A 26,601-nucleotide genomic window follows, 5' to 3' on the forward strand; every position below is an offset into this window, starting at 1 on the left:
TACAATGCATGCTTACTGTAAACATATGTTTTGGCAATGTCCAGAAGATGCTTTTTGGAAGGAGATATTTACACAAATACATTTTATACAGTAACCATCCTTTGTGCTCACTGATATACATGTTCTTTTAAATTATTTACCTGCTTCACAGAAATGAACAAATAAAAGAGGGAAATGGATTCTCTAGGCCCACTTGACAGGTGAATGCCTAATATTAGAAAATTGGAAAGATTAGCACCTCTTGTGATGCAATGGATTGACGAGTTTAGAAAAGTTTTGATTTATGGAGGAATTACATGTAGATGAGAATGAGGAGAATTTATTTCATTTCTGTACTGCTCCATGACTGAAGCTCTCTGGCTGTTTTGCAACAATCTACAAAATAAGACAATAAAATACAATAATAATATCATAAAATGAAACCAACATAAAATTAAAACAGCTAAAACACGCAGTAGAGAATTACTCTGGGGAAAAAACCTGGGTTAAATAATCCCAGTAAATCTTTTTAAAGCCTTGGCATAAAGGGCCGTCTTAATCTGGTAACAAAAAGGTGACAAGTTTGGCCCCAGGCTGGCCACTCTAGGGTGGGTGTTCCATACATAGAAGGCCACCACAGAGAAAGTGCTCCCCCTTTTTGCCACCCCCTCAAACCGCACTTGGATTTCATACTAGGAGGAAGCCCCCAAAGTTTAAGTGTAGTATTTAAATGTAGTGTCCAAGTATTGTGGTTAGAAGAGGTGCTTCAACAGGTACTTAAGGTTTTATAAGTTAAAACCAGCACCTTGACTTAGAGCTAGAAGCATATCAGCTGCCAATGCAAGTGGGCCAGAACTGTGTTATGTGTTCGGATTTACAGGTCCCAGTTATTGATCTGGCTGCTGCATTCTGCATGAGCTGCTGCTTCTGAACCATCTTCAAGAGCAGTCGCATGTAGAGTGCATTACAAGGATCTGATACAGAGGTGACTGCATGAATCTGGCCAAGCACCAGGTGCCAACTTCTATTTTTTTATTATTATTATTTATCCATCATCATTATCATCATCACCATTTATTTCATTTTTATACCACCCCATGTCCAAACCTTTCTGGGAGGTTTATAAAACAAAACAATAAAATACAGGTGTCATAAAATGAAGCAGCATTAAAACTAACCCTGTAAAAATGATGCATGCTTATTTGGGTATTTGGTCATCTTGAAACCCATTCATACTTGCTAGAAATGTGTATCCATTTCATCAACATTCATGTACGTATATTAATAAATAAATCCATTTGGATGCCCACAGGCACCCTGCTGGGGATCTCTGCACGGTGTAACCTAGGGTAGGAATGGGGAAGCTGTGGCCCTGCAGAGGTCACTGGGCTGCATCAGAGCTGGCCAGCATCAGCAGTCGTGAGGGAGGCATTGCTGCATGCTCCCCATCCCTAGCCTAAGGGTAGATTCTGTAAGTTGCTAGTTTCTCCTGTATGAGCCTTAAAAAGCACAAAGTTCATATCAGAGGCCATGTTTTATATCCTGTCACCTTCAGATGTTAGATGAGCCTGAGAGACAGGACCACTCCTTTGCGTATGCCCTGAGTTGGAATTCCCTGCCATGGAAGATTTGCCAAGCTCCATTAGTGCCAGTCTTTTACGGGATAAAGTCCATTTATTTCAGCCAGCATTGACTGAATAGCACTTATTCTCTTGATATTTTACTTGAGGTTGCTATATTTTTCATGCTGTTTTTTATATATACATATTAGAACTGTTTTTCTTCTACGCTGCTCTTTTGTATGTTGCTTTGAATATCTTGTATAGAAAATTGGGCAGAAAAGTATGTAAATAAAGAAATGCAATGTAAGGTTTTCTTACCAGAATAATAAAGAATATGAAACTTTGAAAAAAATTACAAAAAACACCCCCATGGCTTATTTTATTTTATTTTACTTTACTATTTTATTTTATATTATATTATTTCAAGCTATAGTCTGGAAATGTTTGCTCTGGAAAATTTCCTTCGTTTAATTTCCTTTTCATAAATGAAAACTGATGAAGTGTGGACATATTGAAGTACCAGTAGATTAGGTGGGAATATCTCTTTTGCCTTTGCCTTCTCAATGGCCTGTTTCTGTCTGTACAAGACAGTATATTGTCTTGAATGAAGGGAAAGGAAACATTGGCCTCAATATCGAACAGTTGTGTACCTGACTTTATTTGCTTCAAATGCATCCAAGAAAAATATCCTATTTCTTACAGAAAAGCTGCACAAGGTCTGACTAGCAGCTGTGGCAGCCAGGAATGCCGCTGGGCCTTCTTTTTCTAGGATACTCAACTAAAGGTACATGTGGGGAGTACAGCTGGTAATCATATTGTTTTCTGCATCAAACTTGGCAACTGCGAACCATTTCTGTGTGAAACGCATTTTATAACAGTTCTTGCGACTGTTATAATATAGCAAAATGTGTCTGGACAGAGTCTGCAGGAGCCAGCCAGGCATCCTGGAATCCAGAAGCAGCCCACTGAAAATGTGTAATGCTATTAAAATGTCCAGGTTAGTAAAACACCTTTTTCACTGTGTAGCTGATGTCGCCTTTCAGACTGTTAGCTTGATGAAGTGGTTTCAAAAATATTTCACTATGGTGCCCATATTTTTGTGCAATATGAGTTTTTCTTCTGGACTGAGTTATAAAACTCCTCATTACATATTAAAAATATTTTTACAGATTATTTATTGACAGCAACATTTCTTAAGCGGCTCACGGGTGTTGGTGTTTGGAGTCAAAAAGAATGAGGAGCAGAATTATATCAAGGCACAAGCTGATGACTTTTCCGGAGCTATACAATTTTCACTAGGTATTCAGAATTAAGAATGGGCTTATGTTGGTAGTTTATAAATGTTCCATAGCATTTTGAAGTACATACCCTAACAATTTATTCAGCTGTCTAAAATTAGTATGAAATGTTTACATCTTTATACTGTGCATTATGTTTTTTTATTGAATGTTTTTACAAGATCCTTTTTTCAAAAGTACACAATTATAGAAGCTTACTAATTTGGTTTCAGCTATAAAAATGCACTTGCATAGTTCCGACTCTTGAATCTGATTGGTGTCAATAGGATGGTGCACCATATTGCTACTTACAGAAGGGCTGACTATGGTAAAAGGTTTAACCCAGATGTAGGCCTATTTAGAGTAGACCCATGAATAACAGAAGTTCCATTAATTTCAGTAGAGCTGTTTTAAGCAGGACTAAGGCTGGCTCTAACCCATGGAGTTGAAAGCAGAACAAAGCTATTTTTCATTATCTCTTTTTCATTATCTCTGTGCAGCCTTAAGTAAGGATTCAGAACATATGCAGGAACAGCATTTGCAACCTTCAAGAGCCAAACCAGTAACAGCTGAGCATCGCTACTGGGCACAGTAGCAATACTGGAAACTTTTTTCAGTCTAGGAACATTCCAAATGGGGAAGGATAATGAGGGTGGGGACAGAGGTTATGGGGAAGGGGCAGATTCTATACTTTTTATCTAGACGTAAGCCCCAGATGAACAGCTTTCAGACAAAGAATAACCCAGTTTTATTTAAAAATAGGCTAGTCTTCTCTCCTCATTCTTTCTTGTTTTTACAGTATATCTTCTACTTGAGAAGGCTTCCTGCCTGCCTGCCTCCCTCCCATCCTTCTGGCTTCCCAAAGTGGTTCTACTCCCATCAACAAGTAACCGAAGTATCATAACATGTAGTGCTGTAGGAATGTACTGCTAAATCAAGTAAAACTAGCCTGTCATTCGAGAATTTTCAAGGAAGTCACCTTGATCAGGCCCTTTTTGAGACTCCTAGAGGCCCCAGAGGAATGAGTGCTCATCGGAGCACCCCATTTCTCCTATAGCAACCGTTATCAGTATTATTTTTCCTGGTGGAAGAATCCCTAAATATGCAGATTCTCTGTCTTTAAAAGGCAAAAGCCTGAAAAAGTGTGTCAAGATTTTTTGTCTCTAAAGTTAAAAAGTTTTTTTGAAAAACTATGTTTCTTTCCATTGCTGTGTAGAGAATTCTTTCAGTCCTTCTGAAAGGTATACTAGGCTAATGCTTACTAATATGTTTGGGTTATTGTAACTACTTCTTTTAAAAATAACAGGATAAGCTAAAAGATTATCAGAAGTGATAAATGGAAAACGTATTATGTACAATTTACTTAATGAAAATAGAGCTTGTAATAGTATCATTAGTGCGTTATAATTTTAATACAAATGCTTTGCTATTTAAATTTAAGTTTTAAGAATTATAAGTTAGAACAATTGCTCTATGAGTTTCAGTTAAGTACTAACTAATTAATGTAACTGAGTGTAGAAAACAATTACTGACTTTCCATGATTTTTTTTGAATTTGATATTATATGTAATATTTGTGCAAGATCCCTTGGTATCCTTTCTTTTTTTTCTATATTCTACTTTTTAATTAAAATAATAAAAAAGATTATCAGAAGTAATTTCTGTTGAAAGGTGTGATTCTGCAAAGAGAACAAGGTTGATTGTACCATTGTTGAGTATAGCATTTTTTAAAAGGAAAATTTGGAGAATGGTCCTCCTCCTCGACAATATGAAAGTACAGTTAGATTTATTATAGCAAACAGCTATAGTAGCATTTGGAACTTTAGTTAGTCCACTCCTGTAAATAATATTCAGAGTACTCTGTGAAATATTTGTAAGATTCTCAGGTTCATTATAGCATCCTGTATTATCTAGAAAATCAGTGTGTCTCAATTCAGATGATAGAGAAGTTGGAAGTCTTTGAGGTAAGCTCTCAACTACAATTTCTGCATTCTTTTATAATGTACCATGTGTGACAAGTTGGGAAAAGATTGTTGTCTTGATTGTTATCTGAGGTGGATGTCATGTTGTGTGAATGCTGCTTCCAAGTAAGCCACCCTGTGATGGCCATGCACTTCTCTAGGGTTGTCATCACCCCTGAGGACTTGTGTCATCCAAACCCAGATGACATGAGCTACTGGGGCTGAGCCCTAAGAGCCAGTGGGCCGCAGGGAAGTACCACTGACAGCACCTTCCTTGTTCTAGTCATAAGCTTTCCCCTGCCTGCAGCAGCACAGAATGCCTAAGAGTAGACTTCTTACACCACCGAGATGGCTAGGATTTACTCCTGTTTGACAAGCTAGCCCAGCCCCCTCTGCAGTGTTGCACCATGTCCAACACAGCAACACACAGCATATCAGGCACCCCTACCTCCTGCCAAGAGTAGATCTCTTGGTATCACTGTCCATCTGTTGGACTCATTGTTGGTACTTGACAAAAGAACCAACCCAGTGTGGTTTATTGCCTTGGGGGGTTGTCATGTCAGGTGAACTCAACTAGTTTTGTGTGTGTCCAAGGATTAGGAAATAATTGGTGGGGAAACACAGAAGGTTACAAGTTGAACTTACAGCTGCTGTGGAAAGATATTAACTCCCTTCCACACTCTTTTGGAGCACTTACTACTGGTATTGGCAACACCTTACCATTCTAAAAATGAGACTGTGTGAATGGTGCTTTTTGGGGAGGGGGGTACGTGCTGCTGTTGCCCTATTTGATCCATCCTGTACTGCCACCTTGAAGGTTGTTGTTTTTAACTGTTGTTATTTGTTTTGATTTTAAGGTTGAAAAAAACTGAGAAAAACATGCAGATTTAATAGCTGGGAAGTAAATGGAGGAGAAATCTGCCAATTTGAGGGGAAGAGAGTGAATAGAGAGGCAGTTACTGTGGGTGAGCAGATTTGCTGTTTACTTGCCAGCCATTACATTTGATTTCCCAATCCAAATAAATACACATTTTGTAGAAATGTCAAGGATCCACAGTAATCACAGCTCCAAAAAGCAGGCTTAGAAAGGCCTTTTCTGCAGCAGTTGTAGACTTGGGATAGCGTTGAAAAGGTGCTGTGCACTGAGAACAGTCACTTGGACCTTGAAAAGACCAGAGGGTTACTTAGTATACTTAAAAGATTGTTGCCACCTCTTTTTGGCGCACCTCCTTCCCCCTCTTTACTTTTCAGCTGACAGCTTGGAAATGTGCGACTGGCCACTATATGAAAAATAGCCTATATGATCTCTTGGCTTTTGATTTAGTGTGTGTTACGTGCAGCTAGTACATGTGGACAACTAAAGATTATTTATTTATATGCTGCCTTTTTTCTTTCAAGGAATGCATGGTGGCTCACATGATTCTCCTTTCAACCACCCTGTGAGGTAGGTTGGACTAAGAGACAGTGATTGGCTTCAAGTCATCCAGGCAGCTCCATGGCTGAGTGGGGACTAGAACTCAGACGTCCTGAGTCCCAGTCCTGCACTCTCAAGCACTGCACCACACTGGATGTCACTTGTGACTCACTGCAATTTTCAGTGGCCTTTTTAAAACAGAATAAAACCCTGGTTCCACATTTGTGAGACTGCGTGCATCCCCCCAGTAACAAAGAAAATGGCAATAGCAATTGGAGCTGGCAAAGGGAGACAAGATGTGGGTCTGCCACAAAGGACACTGGGGTGCCAGCTGGGAGAGGAGGGAAGAACAAATCAAGGTGCACCCAATATCCTGTGCATCCAGAGTGCACAGCTTATTCACAGGGTGACTTAGCATGCTGTGTGAACACAGCCAGTATCTGGGCATAAAATTCTGGGATTGAAGCAGGGTGACCACATAACAAACTTGTGTTAGCACCAATATAGCTTGAGCTGAGAAGTATGGAGGTAGCAATTCTTGGCATAAAATAAAAACAAATATGTATTTAGAGCTATGTGGTGCTTACATAGCTGAAGAGTTATGTGGTGGTGCTTATGTAACATACAGAATTTCAGTAAAATTTAACTTAAAAGCTCTGGATCAGTTTTTACTATGACTTTCTAGGACTATTCAGATTGCAAGAGAAAACAGCAAAAATGTTTATTTATGGAACTAGTTACCTAAATTAACCAATTTATAATACTGAAAACATGTTATTGGATGCATTATTTGTAGTTTTAACACCAAGAAAATAATAGAAGTCCACTTATTCCTTTGGCTACAGTATTTTATTTAACATTTTCATCTTACATAATAAATAAGCAAAAGCTTTACAATTGAAGGGAGTAAATATAGAATCCTAAGCAATAATAGGATATGTGTTTCTTTTTCCACATATGTTTTGTCAAATAATTGATTTTTGCATCATTTAAAATGCAAATTATAAAGTTCCAGAACAGGGAAATAAAACAATTTACTTTCCTCCAAACAGATAAAAATGGGTTGTTGTGGTTCCATTCAAACTATAGTGTCCCTAATAGTGTGAGGCTATAATCCTAAACATACTTACTAGTGACTAAACCCTACTGAACACAGTGGGGTTTACTTACAAGTAAACATGCATACGATTGTGCTACACAAATGTTAAAACTTGCTGGTACATGGCTTAGCTTTGTAAGTTAACTAGATTATTGGCAAGGTAGAATAATTTATAAAGTTGGACTCAGCCGAGCAGTACTATTACTAGGCGATATTGCCAATGGTAAGATAGCAAAGCCAATGTTGAGTTTTCCATTTTTCACACTCATTTTTTCATGAAGTAAACATGTAGAACACTGCAACATTGAATCTTAAGTTCTCACAATTCATAATCAGTACTTAAAATTTACACTTGAGCAAACAGTGATGTGAAAAGGAAGGCTCCCAGTTTATGCTTCCTTCCTAGGTTTCTGTTTCTGCTGCATGTAGATTCTATTTTAATTCTTAGATGGATTCAGTAATTTAGGCGTTGTGGATAGTGGAAAATGTTGATAATTGTCTGGTTTCTCATTTCTCTATCAAATTCTTCATTTGGATTCTAACTGTGAACATGTCACATTATTATATAGGAACATCTACTGGAATATTCATTTCCTACATAGAAATATGGACTGTTAATCATGCAGGGGATGTTAGAACATTTTCCTGCAGATTCATTAAAAAAATTCACCTTGGGCAGTTAGTAGGCACCATTTGAATAACACTGAACAATTTAATTAAATTAAAACGTGTACCTTCTCAAAAAGCTTTCTTACAAAGTGAGAGACTTTATATATGTACAATCATTTTGAAGAAGATAAGGTAGAATATTATGATAAAATTGTCTATCAATATATATATTTTAATGAGGCAGTTAACTGCTGGTATCAGATGAGGAAAGGCATTTTTCTTCTAACAAAAGAAAGATCTGTGTCTTGGCATAAATGTAACCTTCCAGGATCTCTCACCTGAAGAAACACAGGAACAGGCAGTATTTTGAAACACTGTAAAAAAACTTTATCTGAAAATGCATGCATATTGTGTATTGTGCTTAGAATAAATCACAACAAGAATTCAGTATAAAAGAACTTTTGTATGAAGAGTGTTTCTCCCGTTTTTGGCTATAATTATTACTACAGTAAAGGCATCCACTTTCAAAGAATTTTTCTTGCAGGTGGTAGACAATACTTTTGTTTGGCCATTAGAAAAATAATTGTCTATGTTAGCTGTAATACATTAATTTAATTCTAAAATTTAATTCTAAAATTACGTCTCTGGTAAGTTTCAATTGCATGTTATTTAAACTTATGCATGTTCTTAGTATTTGATGTGTCAATAAAGGATGGTGTAGCTGGGACTATTGGTGCACTAGTACACAAATAATTATATTATTCCAATATTGCGAATACAGACAGCAACTCAGATCATCAGACTGTGATTCTCAAGTTAGCATGAACCAGGCTTTTCTTGAAAAAAATGTATGAGCCCTATTTGTTTCAGTCAGCTTTACTTAATTTGCAGAAGATTTATGGATTTCTGGGGACTTCTGTTTGAAGTTCCATTTCTAAAAGAGATTTTTGTCTCAATGGGTTTGCAAATATTCAGGCAATCTAATTCTCAGTGTTCCTGCTGACTTTGTGCATGGAAACCATATGCTCAAAATAACCTAATTCCATCCCACTAATGTTCAAGTTTAAACTGGTATTGCCCAATGGAAGTCACCTGAATTTAAAGCAGTTTCACATGTGCAATGTGAGGCCTATTTTCATGTTTCCCTGCTGCAAGAAATACCATTTCAATGCCGAGCAGTCAAGCTATAAGTCTGAGTTTGGAGTCATGGCATTAAAGATGTTACCAGCATTGTGCATATTTAACCCCTTCAGACATGCATCTCCTTATACAGATTCACAGATCAGAACAGGATCCAGGCTATTAGTGCAAAGTGCCTGTCGGTTTAAAATCATTCAAGTTATGCAATGTTCTGTCTTACTAACTTGGGAAACAGTATAAGCATTTCTCTGTATTTAGATAAGTAAAGACCAAACAATGGTAGCCTTTTTTCTTTTTGGAATGCTCAAACAAAAAGTAAGGAAGAAGGCTACAGGAAGGAATATTTAGGGGGTTAACAGGTTAGAAAGTAAAATCCAGTGCCCCATAAAACAATCAAGAGTTAGGAGACAGCAGTGAATGGTGGATGAAGATACGTTACTTTGCCTTTGGCAGCAACTATGTGACCCTAAAGAAGCCTACCTTACACTTTGGGAACCACTGGCTTCAGCTCAAGGCACAGTTTGACTCTATTTGGATTATGATACAAATTGCTTTGGCAGTTAAAAATGTGCATGCTCAGCATTCTTATTTAGGAGGATAATACCGATAACAAACAATAAATTTCAAACAAACTTGTTTTCTTATAATAACATTCCTATAAGATTAGAAAAGGGAATGGATAGTATTGCTATGTCTAAATATAAATAGTTTCGCGATGAAAATGTCTTACTTCAATGTATTTGACATTCAAAAGTAGGCAGCCAACAAGTTGTATTCCATATTGCACAAGATAGATAAGTTTTATTGTAAAAGTAATAATCTGTTCTGGCTGTTGTCAAGGCAATGGCAAAACTGCCATATGCTTCCTGGGGTAGAAAAGTTCTTCTACTCCTCTAATAAAACTTCACTTAGCCAGGGGACATTTTAGAAACTTTTTAGTGTAGCTCAGACTTAAAATGGGATATTCAATGCAATTTGAAAATATACACCTGGCTCCAAAGTCAATTAATGTTAATGTTAATATACATGATATACTTTTATACTGTGGAGCCTTTTATCATGTTATCAGTAGCAAGAAAATATGTTTGGCTCATCAGTTACATCGAGGAAAACCACATGCCAGAAGCTTGTTTCATGCAAAAGAGCTCTGATGCATATATATGTCTATATATACAAGGCTTTCCCCCCCACCACCACTGAATAATGTTTATTTCTTTATGCTGTTGCCACATGTGTGTTAACAGCATCCACAAAGAACTAGTTCACAGTAGTGGCTATAAACTGATCACAAAGCCTTTTGCAGATACTTAAGCTTGTCTTACCTTCCAGGCTCGACAGTACAGAAAGGCAAAATAAAATTTCAGTGCCTCCAGATTCTCACCTGTTCATTAGTGCTTTTAGCGAACGGATTTTATCGTATCTTAACCAACAACAGTGTTGTAACTTGCTGAGCTAAAAACATACTGTCCAAATAGAAAAGGTTGATTGCTGAAACTGAAGATTTCAGATCTGATTGCCAGAGCAAAATGTTCACAACTATGTTTTTGGTTAGCTGTCAAAGAAAATTTTGGAGGTCTATTTGAAATAGGGACTCTTTCCTGTTGTTTCAAAGAGATGCTTTAAAATATTCTTACCAAAAACAACTTCTTAAGAGTGTGAAAAATCATAAACTCTTTGGTAGGTATTTCCAATCTATCTAGCATATTGGGCTGATAGATTTTCATTGTTTGAAGATGCATAGTAGTCATACAGACTTGCAATTCTTGATTGCATTGGTACAGTATATGAAAGTCAGATGAGTTAAAATAAATGGTTCAGCTTCAGGGATTAAAAACATAAAATGTTCCCACAATAAGAAGATAGTTTAACAGAGGCAGCCATGAATAATTGTGGCACCATCTATTGCCATACTGTCCATTTGATGGCTGGTCTATCGCATTCAAATATTTAAATTATGGGGTTTTTTTTTAATGAAAACAAGGTCAATCTTTGCATCAGTACATAAATTCTTATACTTTATGTTGTACAATGTAAAAGCAACTTAAAAATGAACTGTTACATGGCTTCTTACTGCCAGAGTCAACGGCAGAGATTTCTCAATAATGATGCACTGAAGCTAAGCACATTTTTTCTGACCTTAAAGATACTGTTCCAGATGGCATGCCAAGAATGCATGCAAGTTTATGTCTCACTGACCTTCAACTGTGCTAACTATGTGCACCGATGATTCTAACACATTTCAGAAATCATTCCAGTTTATTTTTAATTAAAAAAGCAAGTTTATATTATTGTCACCTTCCATTGGCTATTATTACAGAAGTTCCAATATAATGCGGAAGTGCAGGGTCCTTGTGAGTTTCAGGAGAAGAGGCTGATAAAGGACTTTGGTTTTTGTAAAACATATTTACTTCTTCAGAACTGTGTCCATAACTTTCAGCTACATGTCCTGTGGCAGTGCATGAAGAGGTTTGAAATGTGCCGTGTTTAGCTAAAACCCGGTGGTAGTTCAAAAGAACAAAAGGAACTTGCCCTGTATGTCTCACATCCACTGTATGATCATTTTCAGAAATATGATCAAGCTTCAGTGTCATTCTTTCATCAGTTTCCAACTCACCTAGATTTGTGGCAATGTGCTCATATTTTGGTTCTCTCATGCAAATTCTTCTTTGTTCATATACGGTTGGAACTGGGAGAAGGTGGCTGAGTTGTCCAATTGATTTAGTTTGAAAACATTCTGATTTTGATAAAAAAGAGTTAGTTAAGGAGTTTGAAAAGGGCTTTTCATTAATGTTATTTTTTTCTTGCAAGTCTCTATTGAAAACAAGCTTATTTTCTTCTTTAATGAGATGATGGTGTGCAGGATATATTCTGCTTTCCATTTTGCTGTGTTTTATAATGCTGGAATCATATATATCTTCTTTGTATCTGTTATTTGGTGTTAGAGTAGTACAGCTTGCAAAGCTGTCAGACGTGCCTTCTTGGTTGTATCTTCTATTTGGTAGTGGCACTTGGGAAGGGAAAAAAACATAAATTAGGTATATAAAAGCAGATCAAAAGAATTGGAAAAGCAGCTGTGATTTTACATCTTAGCAGAATATAGTAAATTCTGCTTAAAGGGTACACTTTCTGAGTTTTAGCTGCTGACTTTAAACTTGTGATAAATAAGTGAATTGCAGTATGGAATTTTATGGGAGAACTTCACCACCCCTGTTCCATACCAAATTGCATGATGGAGTTTAAACATATTCTCAGAAGCTCTAAAGAATCAAATTACTGTTAATTGCCATTTTAGACAACTGGACCTGAGCTTCACTGGAATTCTTAAAAACACATGTCTGAATGAGTTTGGGTTTATTTTTATCTTTGGGTACATAGTTTGACAAACTGGCTTCTTTGAAAACCTACCAGTTAAGTCAGACATAACACATGAAAAGGCTATACATTTGATTTACCAGGCAGTATTTTTATACTTTGTGGAAAAATAAAATAGAATCTCAGTCTCTTAACAAGTTGCCTAGATAAACTCTAAGTTAAAAAAAAAAAACCCTAAAGCTAAGCCTCTTCTTAAATTGTCTTTGGAACAGAACATCAATTATACCAGTGCAAAACATTAGATTTATGCTATTCCTATACTGCATCTAGATAGAAGTTTGAACAAGTCAGGTAGCAACATAAGGTGCAACTGTTTTCATGGATTCTTAAATCCAGGGTTGGAGGCTGTCCTGTCTTTCTTTAAGCAAGTCTGATTGCTCAAAAAGTTTAAATACGAATGAGAAAATCTGAATAATTTACTACAAACCTAGGGGTTTTACCCTTTTTACCAAAGGTTTTAACCATCTTTACTCAAAACACACCCTTTAATATTTGAAAATACTGAAAATACTCAAGTTATTCCTGAGCACAAAAGCTTTGGATTTGTACATGTAATACACACCTTCATAACCCTGTAAGAGATTATGGCGTATGTTGCTTGCTGACTGATCAGAGGGACTTCTAGATGGTGATTGGCTGCCTGATACAAGGGAATTGGCATAGTGCCACTGGCACTCTCCACTTGTCTGCAATGTACTTAAGAAAAATCGAGCGACTTCGCAAGGTGTTCCTTGAGACTGCCCAAATTTAGAAGGCAGCATTTGTTTTTTGCTACTGAATACATGAGGGTCTACAGGGAAGTGTCCATAATGGTAAGAGAAAGGTAAGCTGTACGATGGGGTATATAAAAGTTCGCTGTTTTCTGAATGGAAGGCTTGTTCTTGGATGGTGGTAGAATTTGCTGTGGAGTTGGATCTCCAGCTTCCAACCTGGCCACATTCCAGTTTGTCTGTCTGGAAGGAGCCGTATTGCTGAAAAAGCAAATAAAAAGGAAGAAAAGTGTTTAATAGCTGACTCTGAAATCTGTCAGTATAACAGACTAACAGCATGCACTGCAGCCAAGTACCACCTTGAACTAGTTCATATAAACTAAGAGGAGTTGGCAGTATTTAGTTTCTAAAGCAAGGGACTAAAGCTCAGAACTTTCTGGGACCCCTGCCATTTGCCCTTAACGTTCTGTTCCTTATCCCTGTTTGCAGGGCAAGCAGTAATTCCCCAGCTGGGTGTTTGGAGCTTTCTGCACATGGGCAAAGACAATTTTTATTATTTCAGCTGTTCCGCTTAATTCTGACACTGATAATAGATTCTGGGGCTGAGCCCTATCACAAATTCATGCATATAAAATCGGGAGGCTGCATGGAAAATTCAGGGACTTCAGGGCACTGTTTCTCAGATATATTGTTTTTGTTTTACTGAGTCAGTACAACTGCTTAAGCAATGTTCAAAGGTGCAGTTGTTATAATTCCTATTTTTTATTTCTGGTGTAACCTAACTGTTAAGTATCTAATCTAAAGCACCCTGTTTTAACTAGGAATGACAGAAATTACAAAGGGAAATGATATAACCAACCACGCTTTCATTCTAAAGTGAGCTCTACTTGCAATTAGTTTATCATCAGCAGGTTTGAAAAGTACTATTTCTTATCAGGACCTGACAGAGCAGGAGGAAATGATGGGCTTTTATTGGATAATATTATAGACACAGAAACATTTGGGGTTGTTGCATACAGATATCCCTGCAAAAGGGATGTCGAATAGGGATAGTACCACAGCTTGGTTTTGCTTCTTGTTTCCCAGTGAACTGACACATATATACCTGGCTATAGATTAAAACTAGTTGTCAATCCTACCTCTGGTAAGCTGCTCATTTTTTTAGTTTACTGTTTTCCAAATGTTTGCAAGTTTATCTGCTCAAACTTTTGTTTGCTGATTTTCTTCACTTTTATTTTCGAACACTGACTGGACCTGAACAGAGACTTATATGCTTAAACAGCCATCTTAAGTATAGCATGCCCAAACACATATGCCACTTTATTTAAATCAAATGACTGCATGTTAGTATACTACACAAGACATGTAATGTAGCAATTAAAATGACAAACAAAAAAGGAGTCATTTGTATAATTGACCACATCTTGTCTTCTTTCTGTCCATTTGTGTATTTTTCAAACCATTGCTAGGACATTTGGTGGAAGGGTTGTTGTTCATAGTGCAACATACTGCTGCATCAATGCACCCTTCTCCAACATGATCTGTCCAGGGAGGTTGGACTTCAATTCTTGTCCACCCCAGCCAGTATTGTTGTTGGTCAAGAATGCTGTGATTGTAGTCTAAAATACTGGGAGGCCAGGGAAGGCTGTATCAGTGCAATTTCCTAGATTGATCGGAATCTTCAGTGCAATGACACAATTTATATTACTACAGTAAAGCAACGAGAATCAATACTGATCCTTATGAATCCTTAGGATTCGGCTGTAAAATGAAAAGAATTTCATGTTTTAAATTTCAAAGAAATTCTAGTGACTTTTCATAGGCCACAAAGCTACTGTTACATAGAGGTTGTATCATTGTTTCAGCATGAAATCTCTGAAGAAAAATGTTTTACCTGCTGTGGATAAGGAGTTGTTCTGAGTTTTGTTTTCATTTTATTATTTCTAGGTTTTGTGGCTTTTCTTGTTTCTTGTGAGGTAGACACGGGGTTTCTGCATGAAAACTGTGATTTAGAAATGGTGACCTGGTCCAGGGATAACGGAAGTTCCTTATATTCTATATCTCTGCAAAACAACAACAACATTGCAACAGAGGAATTGTTCTCAGCCCAAGTTCTTTTCTTCTCCTCTGTATGAGCCCCTGCTACATAAATGTAGCTTTAAGGATATTAGCAAACAAGCCATAGTCAGTAAATATTAAAATTAAGTCTTTTGAGCCCACAAGAGAAAGGGGGTTCCTTGAAATATGTTGATAGCCATTATGTTAGATTTATTTAAAGTTTAATTCAACACTCAAAGTTCATACTTACTGTCACGAAATAGTAATTTGAACATCTTCCATTAAATTAAGATTTGTCTATTAGTTGTACTTTTACCATTCCGAATGGAACTTTTTGTTCAACTGTCAGTGTAAGAATGATCTGCAATATATAAACTGTGTTTGGATAGACACCCCAATTTATCATGGGCTTATAGTTGAGTAACTGATACCTGCCAATGGCTAACAATGTCAAATTTGAGAGTATTCCACCACTTCTCTGTTGTGAAGGTATAGTTACCTCACACTGTAACTGAGGTTAGATTTGTTTGAGCTCACAATTATGTGACTTGCTGAATCAAGACGAACTCCAGAAGAAAACAGGGCCTGGGTTTTACCAAGGCACAAAGACTAATAAAGTGACCATTCACCCTAACAGCATTACCATTCTCCGTTTGTATGGAACATGCAAAAAGGTCAAAGGCAACTTTACAGGATTTCTGATTTTCAAAACTTCACCTCTCCCGGTTAAAGAGCTTCTTGCCTGATAGCCTCAGACTTTGGATGCAACACAATGCCAGTATAACCACTGCAAAGATGCAATCCACATCTAACCCTCACAACCAAGTGAGCTGTTCAGGAATACAGCAAGTGCCAGAGACTCCCACAGTATTTGGCAATTATTGTTATGGTCCCTCTTACAAACAAACAAGCCTGTCGAGCAAGGCTAGCCAAAGGTGAGGAAACTGACAAAGCAAAATGATCCTGCCTAAAACCCCCTGCAGACCATGCATATAAGGCCAAATTTTGCAAAAACAATAATGAAAACGGCATATATTTTTCTTAATGCTACAGGAACTCCACTGTAAAGTAACTTGAAACTTAATCATTCTTGGATATATAAAACAGGTCTTCAATGAAGGGTTGAGACCCCCAAGTGAACTTCATCCTTACATTGGCCATAACAAAGACACCACAATTTTCTGTGGGTCGCTTTCTAGAGAAAGTCAGCAACTTTATTAACAGTGGATACCATATTATAAAGCACAACAACAAGTGTATTCTTAGAGATCAACCTTTTTAAGCAACGAAGATGGAATAAATGGGAACAGTTATATGCTCCATCAGCAGGCAAAATGAATTCAACATACAATGGGGGGAGGGAATAAAACTTACGTTAGGACATAATTGACACTCACTATGCAGTGAGGTCTTGATGAGCGGCTGTTGTGCACAATGGTGGCATAGCTCTGGACCCAAACCCAGCCACCATTCTTTGACAGCAACCGATAATACTTGGTTGTGACTTGTCCTTTCACCAGCACTATAAAATAGAATGTGAAAATGATCTAATTACGTTTGCATTCCACCTTTCCTCTGAAGAACATCAGGTGGTGTATATAAGATTTCCAGCTGTCTACACACTGACTTAGTTCTACTTCTCTTACTCCACATCATGTCTATTCAGACCATATCACTGTGCTTTAAAAAGAGAAACAAGTAAAATTCAACCCCATAATTGAACTTCCAAGAAAGAATACTGTGCAAGAAATTTTGTATTTGAACTGATAAGAACTGAAAGAAATGGCCTCTTAGTCCAGATAATCATTACTAGCGGATTATAGTTTTGGAAGGAAATCTGCATGAAAACAATATACATCAGAGATGTCTGTAGACAGGAAACCTGAAAAAAAATCACAAGTATGGGTATAAATGCTAGGGAGTTATACTGGATAAAAGACAGTTTAAACATCTTTACCTTCTGCTCAGTAGTACCAAAGTCACAGAAAGTGTAATGGATCAAGGAGAATGAGGGATGTAGCACATACAGTGGCAGTGCCAGAAAAATAAATAGCATTCTTCATGGATGCACCCTATGATACACCCTCCCAGGTCTCACAAATTCCACAAAAACTCTTAGTATTCCTGCTTCTGGTAGAGAGAGGATAGTATGGATGTTTCTTCACTGCCATTACTTCCCCAGAACACTACAGGTCTGGAATACATTCTTAGGATGCTTCCAGATGAGGCTTTTATCCTGCCATCACCTTGATTCATTCACAACATTTTATGAGGTATCCAGATGACAATCTTTTTTTTCTGTTCAACTGTTTCTCCATCTTTCATCCACCAAAAAAAAACCCTTCATTAAGGAAAAAGGATAGAATAGCTGTTTACTAATACTAGGACCTAGAACAATGACTTCTAATTGCTAACACTAGGACCCTTTTATCTGGATGTTAATCTGTGCTCAGTTGGATTCCTCCTGAGTTTTCCTGTAGATATTCTAGTAATAATCATCCAAACTATTTAAATGTATCTAGCTCCCTTTTTCATCAATAGAGTTAGCATGCCCCACTTATGTGGAGCGGACACTCAAAAAATTACTAGGACTGCCCCAAGAGAGCCAGCCAAACCAACCATAAGCTCAATAAATTTTGAGGCATCCCTGCAGATCCAACAGGGGCATATTATTCTAGCTGGTCCAACACTGCTGCAGTGGTGCATAGCAGCTGTAAGACTAAATGAAAATACTGGTACACACGTACTCATTCTGAGCTGTAATAGTAGGAATTTTTGTCTGATGTCAGGACTTTCATGTTACACTTTATTTTATACATTATTTGGCCACATAACTTCTTCCTGTAAATAATCAATGCAGTTTCTTTTGATTATCAACTAAAGCGACAGCTAACTCACACTATTTTAATAGGAACAATGCCTAGCAGGACAAGCCTGTAAAGACAACACTTTTAGTTGCTTCTTACTAGTACTGACACTATGTCCAATGCAGAGATGTTAGGTGCTCAACAAATTGCATAACGTACATTCAACCTGTAGAAAATCCCTAACGCTACCTCTATCCTCTAACCTTTGCCAAAGTAAAATCCTGGTTTTATGGAGAGCTTATTTTATCACACTTTCCTTCTGTACACTATAAGACCTTCCTCTCTATATGTCAATGTCAAAATGTCACACAGGATAGAATCCAAGGGGTTGATTCCTTTCTGCCCCACCAGTTCTGTCCTGCAAGTGAAACCCTTCATCCACATAAAAAATTAGTCCTTTCCTTATGTGAGCTCCACTGACATTCCTCCATCCAGAAATGAGCACTGTTGCTCATTTTGGGATGCCCTAGAAGCACTAAATCTGTATTGTGCAAGTGGTGGAGACCACTTGCAAATGCAAATGGCAGGGCAAAAGAGTAGAGGTGTAAGCACCTCACCGGATTTTGTCAACCATCACCAGCCTATGCAGCATGTATTCAGACTGCCAAGTGTTTAGTATTTGTGTTAGTTACATTGATAAATGGGAAGTGTAGTAACAAAACCCTGGAAATAGAACAGTTTGTTTATTCTGTTTTCCAAGTCTTGTAATAGGCTACTGTTAAAACTTTGTCCTCTACTATTCACATATGCAATATCTCTCTTACTGCCTTTGTTTCATTTATGTTGCCTTTTCCAGTATATATTTTAACGTAATATAGCATTTCTAGTGTTTTCTTCATCTATCACTTGTGTTTGTATTTTAAGTTGTCTGAACACCCCACCCTCATTCCATTTAGAAAACTGGTTTAAATATCTCTTTCTGTTGTCATACTTAGTTCTGCAATATTCAAAGTTAAAGCAGACTATCTCTATTATAGCACTTCACCAAATAGCATGTATCTATCTGTTTTTCAAGTAGTAACAAAGTAGTTCAGTTTCAGAAAGTATCAAACCCATCTTTGTATTTGATAAGTATTAATACATCTAGCCACTTGGCTAGAAAACAGTAAGCTTGATGTCTGTCATACTCAATCTTGGCAAGAAAACACAGATACAGTATAAGCATATCAGACACTCCTGTAACTTTTCCCTCAGCCTTATGCTAGCAGTCAGCAGCATTTGGATTACCAGCTATCCTGCCTAACTCTATTTAATACTTCTTTATCTGTCGATCAAGCATGTCTTATATTCCCACCTAATTCCCTCTTGTTGACTCAGTTTGGTTTTCTTAAATGCTGTACTTCACTTATTGACATGTCCACCAAAAATGCATTTATCCATATTTCATTCTTTAATTTCTTCATGTTATTCCATCTTTCCCAGTGAAAACTCAACATGTCTAACCATATTAAAACAACAATAAAATGAACAGTACAATGAACACAAGTATAACTAGTGAAAGCTGAATTCTGGAGTCTCAGGTTTCCTAGTGCTTGCCCTTGCTCAAAGCATTAGTAGAAAATATACATGTGCCACCATATATTACTAGTGTATCATTTGATTCCCCCCCACACACACACACAACTTACAGAGATGGTGAGCGTATCGTAAATGAAACACATCACATGCATGCACATGATGGTAGAGAGTTTTCTCAATCAGGTCCTGTGGTTCATAGCCAGTTAATTCAGTGACTCTAAAAGAAAAAAATATACCTAATAAGCAGTAATATTAGAAATATTCAATAGTATTAAATGAATGTTTATCTTTTCCTGATATCAAGTCTGAAAATCTTTAGAGTTAATTTATTTTTCATTTTGTTCATTACAATGTTATGCAGGATTTCGACTTCAAGAAATTATTGTCCTCACATTTGTTCTGCAGGACAAACTACTGATTTGCAAAGAAACTACTGATTCTCTACATGAGAAATCAATAATAATGATTCTCACTTTTTGTGAACAGGCAAGGAAAGGACATCCTTAGTGTCTGTTTCTTTGTGTTAGATACCTGTAGGCCAACTATATCTCCTGGCTAGTGTGACTGGAATGAAAGCTTGCTAACAGCCAGAATTAATCATAGGTTAAATCGCAGAGGCAGGATTCTTGACAGGGATAAGGAACTACTGATATCCAGGCTACAGTTCTCTACAAGGAAACATTATGAGTGAGATTGTTTAGCTTGCAAAAAAAGTGAGTAAAGCAAGATAAGACAGAGGGGTACTAAATTAAGCATGGGGCAGAGATGGTGGATAGAAAACATTGTTCTCCCTTCCTCGTAACATTAGAAGTGGGAAGCATCCTATGAAGCATCCTATGACTAGTAGGAAACTGGGAAATTTTTCAAATGATGCACAGTAATCTATGGCATTAATTACTAAAAATATGATGGCTACTGACAAACAACTAAAAAGGTGACTATCAATGTCTCGTGTTCATGATAGCTATATGCAGACCCCATTAGCAGAGAAAGTATATCTATGTATACCAGTTATGGGGAAACATGAATAGAATATTGCTAATTTCCTACAGCCAAGTAGCTGGCCACTGTATGAAAATAACACTGAACTAGATGTATCCATGGTCTGACCAGCTTGTGCTCTTACCTATTTGAGGGGCAATCTTAGGAACCTAAAAGGGTACAGAGCGAGGAAGAAAAAGGCCTCCACAAGAGCAGAGTTATTCAAGTCATACTAATGGTTCAGATAAGACACCTGTTCCTTCTTTATGATACTAACAAAACAATGAATTACATCCTGATCCAGATGCATTAATGCTACTTCTTTGTCTATTTCTTATATATACCACATGGCATGCAGTCACTTTTTCACTCAAAGCTGTTAGTGTCTTGAATACTTCCTTTATGGACACAGTAAGCTACTCAAGAAAATAAATAAATAAAGCAAATAAAGATCTGTTTCTTTGCTGCTGATAATTGCAGTGGGGGATTTATGGGGGTTAATGTCTCTGAGGTCTATAAAGAGTATATAAATCTGCAACAACTTAGGCTATTGGGTGATATAGAAATAGCAGTGATAATAATGAAGACAGTTTAAAATATATTAAATATCTTTGGCACATGTAGGAGAGTATACAACAAATAGCAATAGCACCCCTAAAATGGATGGAAGAATATTGGAATTAAAGAGTAAAAACTGCAGCACAAAGAAAGCTGAACTGAAGATATTAAAGGCATGCTGGTGGAATCTTGTCTGCAGGCTCTATGTGATCATATAGTTGGTCCTGCTGCAAGCCAAAGCTACTTAATCATAACTTCCCTTTAAATAAAGTTCACATTCTCTAGGCATCAGCATGTTTAATACATCTTGTTTGCTACCTAAATATTTGACCGGTCGAAGTTATTTACCATTGATGTGTAATTATGACTTCCAACTGTCATAAAGGGTTATTTGTTTATCCCTCAATTATAGACTACAATGGACAGGGCCCCAAAGCTTTTTACTGATTTTGTATGAAGCAAATTCAATTAAAGCTCACCAAGAAACTACTAATAAACTTTGTTTTCTTGTATGTATTTTTAACATTTTCATTTTTGTTTGAAAGAAGGGCATTTTATTCAAAAGCATAATACTTTACTATCTAAAAGGCATTATTTTGAATGAATTTTCCCTTGCTTGTAATATAAGAGGAAATAAGTTAACAGAGAGACGGAAGCCAAATATTGCTAGGTGTAAAAATTTTCCTCTACTTCTGTCATCAGGAATTTGTTGTTTAGTCACGAAGGCAGCAGACTTTAATGTACTTTTATGTATTTTTCAGAAATTGAACATAAAAGATACATTACCATACTTGGAAATAGAATTTTAGCTCCATGCATTCACTTTTTTATTAATGAGAAGAAGTATCAAGGATACTCATATGTCCAAATCCCCATGAGCATTTCAATTCCACACATGCACACTAAACTTTTCAATTCTTCCCTAAAAGTCTTACAGTAGTGACAACCTATCATAATAAAAGAGTATGTATGTTCATTAGCCGCACAGTCCTAAGGTCATGAATCCTAAATACTTGAAACGTGGTATACATAGCAAGGTGGTGATAAGGGTGTGTGCCCCAACATTATTTGTTTCTTAATTTGGATTGAGTTTAAAGTTAATGCTTTTGTGTGGTTGAAGTACCACCTTAGTTCACTAGGTGGCAGACCTAACAAATAGCTTTGCGGTTCATAGTTTTTAAAATATTTATAACTTTTATTTGATTTTTGCTGTCTTTCAACAAGACCAAACATTAGCAAAAAAAACAAAACAAAAAAACTTGATAGCCACACAGTAATGATCACAGATACAGTGAACTGGTCTTGAAAGTATTACTAATAATATACAGTGGTACCTTGGCTCACGAACTTAATCTGTTCCAGGACTCTGGTAGTGACTCAAATTGGTGGTGAGCCAAATTAAATTTCCCCATACGGTTTGATGTAAATAAGGTTAATCCATTCTGTAACCATTTTTTAAATCAGAAAAATGTGAAGCAAAGTGACAACAACAAAGATCATGGCCATCTCCCCCCGACCACCCCAAGCACAAGCATGGCAATATCCCCGCCCCCCCAAGCACGACTGAGATCGCGCATGTCATCCTGGCATGCGCCCGTCATCCCTGCAGGCGCCCATCATCTCGGCCATCTCCCCCCCCCCCGCCCCCAGCACGATCGCAGCCATCTCCCCACTCAGGGGTGGGGTGGAGGTGACCGCTATCGTGCTGGTTGGGGGAGGGGGGGAGATGGCCACGATCGCAGTTCCGTTCATGCAGGGAAGGCGTACCTGATCAGAGGTGTGCTCCTGCAGGAAAGACAGGCAGAATCTCAGCAATCTCCCCTGTGGCTCTGCTTTGCTGCTCCTGTCTTTCCTGCAGCAGCGTGCCTCTGACCATGCATGCCTTCCCTGCACGAAAGCAACTGCAATCATGGCCATCTCCCCACTCGGGGGCGGGGGGGAGATGGTTGCGATCTTGGTCGCCAACAAAAGTGGGGTTCACAACCCAAGTCAAAATTTTTCAGAAATTTTTGTTCGTGACCTGATTTGTTTGTGAACCGAAGCATTCGTGAGCCAAGGTACCACTGTACATGTATATATGCTCACATACACACACACAAATATTCAAAGTTTCTGTTCAACATCAAAATGGGATGAGATAGGTTAACCAAATGTCAGAATGAGTGTTGAGACAAAGTTGCCACTGATAGCATATTCTCTCCTAGGATGCCAATGTTGTGAGGTCTTCAGTCCAATGCATGGTTGAGGGAGATGATTTGTCTTTTCATCCCTGTGGTATGAGTCTCTTAGCCACCATGGGGACTCATATAGTCCACTTGAGGTGGCCTGAGGATGGCTTCCAGGATGTGGGAATGTAATTCAGCAATACATTATCATCTTTAAACAAGACTAACGTATTTAGCACCCCTGGACATTTCTATATCATGTGGATTAATGATGCTTCTGCTGTCCCACATTGCCAACCTTTATTAAAGGGTGAATTTTTTTCTGAAACATGTGCTATGGGGTACAATATGCTTAAAAGAGCAGCTTTTGCTGTATAAGGTGCAGTTTCAGGTGAGGGGATATGGACTGTATGGAGAATGTAGCTATTTTCCACTGCTGTGGTTGGACATGGCATTCTAGGTTCCCACTCCACTCTTGTGAGTGTCTGTATGTCAAACTGGCTGTATGTTCTGAGTCTTTTATAAGTATGAATTGTTGGCTTGGTTGTCTTTGTAAAACTAGTCCAACTTTGTAAAACTAGTCCAACTATTGTTGGCTTGGTTGTCTTTGTAAAACTTCGTAAAACTAATGCTGGGGATTCCCAAGCAGTGAATATTGCTGGGCCATATAGGGGGATGGAACAAATGTTTTATATGATGTTGCCACTGTGTATTTTGGGGAAGTTGAAATGTCCTCTGTAAATCGAGGAAGGAGAGGAATTCATAGTCTTTGGGGAATTCTATTCCCAGATAAGCTGATGAACTGGGGAATTGTTTAAACTGCCAACTGGAAAACAGCAGGGGCATAATTTTTAACTTGGCCAATTAATCATATATCCTGATATTGATCAAAATGAGTCTATTAAGCTGATGAGTTCTGGTATGGAGTTTTCAGGGTCACTAATAAACAATAATGTGTCATCTGCATAAAGGATGGGCTTACAATCTGTGCAAAACTTGTCACCTTGAATAAAGATAAAGGATCTTCAACCAGATCAGAAATTCTTGAGGAAAGCCAGATTGTGAAAGTGGTGGTGATAAATGGCCAATATATTTTATTAAAGGTTGTTGTTGTTTTGGCATCTAGCGACAGGATGGCAGCTATGGTGTTTCTTGGTGGCATTGAATAAGCAGCTTCACATATTCTACACCCTGCCTGGTACATATAAAACCTGCTTGGTCAGGATGGATTATTGTTGCTAATATTTCTTAAACATTGTTGACTAGCACTACAGTGAAGATCGTGGCATTTACATTGATCAGGCAGATCAGTCAATAATTCACACAGAATCTGAGGTCTTCTCCAGGTTTGGAGATGGCTGAAATATTAGCACTTTGCATAGTGGATAGTAGGTGCCTGATTCAGAGTATTTGGCAGAATTTGACAGAATACAGTTTAGTGTAAAGGTTGGGAGGGCTACATATTGGGATAGCAGGACTTTCACTTCAGTTCCAAGTAGTGGGGGCATTTAATCCATAAAACGGTTCCTGAAGGAATGGAATGGACAGACTTTTCCCAGAGGATATTATCAGGATGCACTGTGATTGGGACCATGCCTAGGGATGCTAGTGGGAGTGGTTTCATTCACACAGGACAGGTGCAATGTGACGAACTCAGGTGGCTATCTATATTTGCTTGAAGGCTTTACTATATTTAAAGGCTATTCTAGTCAGGTGAAGGCAGGCCTATTTATTTGTTTAAAATAAATGCATTCTGTACAAATCTACCAAAATACATTGCTTTCTTGAACAAACAAAAGTCACCTGTGAGCAAAATTCTCACACCAAAAAGCATAGGTTTCCTTCAGTCTCTCACGCTTGCTGCAGCATACAACCAAAGAACTGCTAGATTTGCAATTAGCGTGTTTCCTTTTCAGTTCATTATTTCAGATTGTGATTACAGAAAACTTTACCTTGTATAACTAGTATCAACTGTTCAATACTAAAAACAACTGCATATCAACTGTATATTTAAAATATACTGAAAGTAAGAATCAGTAAATGTTCTTAGCACTAGTTCACTTTCATGCAGATACCAAATAGCTAACAATTTGTAGAGGATATTTAGAGCACAAGTTTAAATGGATGGCTTGGGTGTGCTGGGAGCTTGTTTTCTCTCCAAGCCAGCACAGGATTGTGGTATCAGAAATATTTATGAGGGCAAATTTGTTTGAACATTTTAAATGTTCTGACCCTGTAATCTATTAATGTATCTGCCAGACCCTTCCATCTTTTCTGTCCAATGACCTTCCTTCATTATTTTTAAATTCAGTAACTGATGCTAAATTCACTTAACTAAGAGTAATATAAAGCCTTATTGCATTTAACCCTGAAAAGGTAAAACCAAGCCATGCATAAAAAATATATACCTTGTACTGTTTACCTAACCAAAAGAAAAAAGAAGACTCCACCAGAAACAAATAAACCTGTATGACTTTGGGCACCTGCAGCTAATTTTTTACATTCAATATTTTAGTGCTGGATTATGAGTACAGTTTACAGTGAGTTCAGTGCCAATGAAGACCTCCTTGTTCTATTATGTCTACTGGAATTCATTCTAGCAATTTAATTACAGAGGCCTACTTTGCATTAGAACTCAAGCCAATGTTAAACATTGCCTCTTACAAAAGGCTATTTAAACTGGCATTCCCATATTATGGTACGCTACCAATACCAACAAAGTTGCAGCCCAATCCTTCAAACTGAAACTGTAAGAGAGAATGATGTGAACAGTTTTGCTATTAAAACAAAACAAGAACTTCAGAGCCCTAATTTGTGTATGAAAAGCTTTGCCAAAGACTTACTTCTGAACTAGACTTTTCCCTTGTTTGTAAATTTGGCTATAGAGTTCTCCTCCAGCTTTACTTCACATAATCAGAACAATGTCAAATCTTTAAAAAAGATCAACCCTGTTCTTCCAGTAATTCTGGTAATTTACTTATTTATGTATTAGAACTATATAGCACCCTTTTTCTTTTTTAAAAAACAACTTAAAGCAGCTAACTCAATTTCAGCCAGGGCAGTTAGATCCAAAAGAATAAAAATATTCTAATATTAAAGATAGATGATTGAAGGCTCACTTTACTTCTTGCTCAAGTTACAGGAGTTAAGAGCTAACTCTCAATCCCCTCCATAAAGAATGATTAGATGTTAAAAAAATAAAATCCTTATGATTTACAGCAAGGCTTAATTTTCATATAACAATTCAAAGAAAACATTACTGCTGTTTTGTAGAATTGGCATTATGCCATCATTCTTTCTATATTTTAAAATGATTGTTTGCAAGTTTCCAC

General features: G+C 37.4%; 2 protein-coding genes across 8 annotated transcripts in view; one reads left to right on the forward strand and one right to left on the reverse strand.

Annotated features, from left to right (window-relative positions):
- The window catches only part of HLCS (holocarboxylase synthetase), a 126,351-nt gene extending 118,844 nt beyond the window's left edge, over nucleotides 1–7,507 (forward strand). For 4 of the 7 annotated variants that reach the window (XM_044441395.1, XM_044441391.1, XM_044441396.1 and 1 more), the window contains exon 12: nucleotides 860–1,905. The gene's annotated coding sequence lies outside the window, so the exon portion shown is untranslated. Of the gene's footprint in view, nucleotides 1–859; nucleotides 1,906–2,243; nucleotides 2,326–2,710 lie in introns of those variants that run through there. The other 3 variants (XM_044441393.1, XM_044441392.1, XM_044441394.1) reach the window with 3 other exon arrangements.
- A 2,886-nt stretch (nucleotides 7,508–10,393) lies between these two features.
- SIM2 (SIM bHLH transcription factor 2) overlaps nucleotides 10,394–26,601 on the reverse strand; it is a 55,532-nt gene continuing 39,324 nt past the window's right edge. Inside the window, exons 7-11 of the mRNA XM_044442372.1 lie at nucleotides 19,676–19,782; nucleotides 16,555–16,702; nucleotides 15,017–15,185; nucleotides 12,975–13,383; nucleotides 10,394–12,047 (exon numbers count right to left, since the gene is read on the reverse strand). Coding sequence (XP_044298307.1) covers nucleotides 11,332–12,047; nucleotides 12,975–13,383; nucleotides 15,017–15,185; nucleotides 16,555–16,702; nucleotides 19,676–19,782 — 1,549 coding nt within the window. The 3' untranslated portion in view covers nucleotides 10,394–11,331. The remainder of the gene's footprint in view (nucleotides 12,048–12,974; nucleotides 13,384–15,016; nucleotides 15,186–16,554; nucleotides 16,703–19,675; nucleotides 19,783–26,601) is intronic.

Source organism: Varanus komodoensis, unplaced genomic scaffold, assembly GCF_004798865.1.
Source record: "Varanus komodoensis strain SLA01 unplaced genomic scaffold, ASM479886v1 scaffold4, whole genome shotgun sequence".
NCBI lineage: Eukaryota > Metazoa > Chordata > Lepidosauria > Squamata > Varanidae > Varanus > Varanus komodoensis.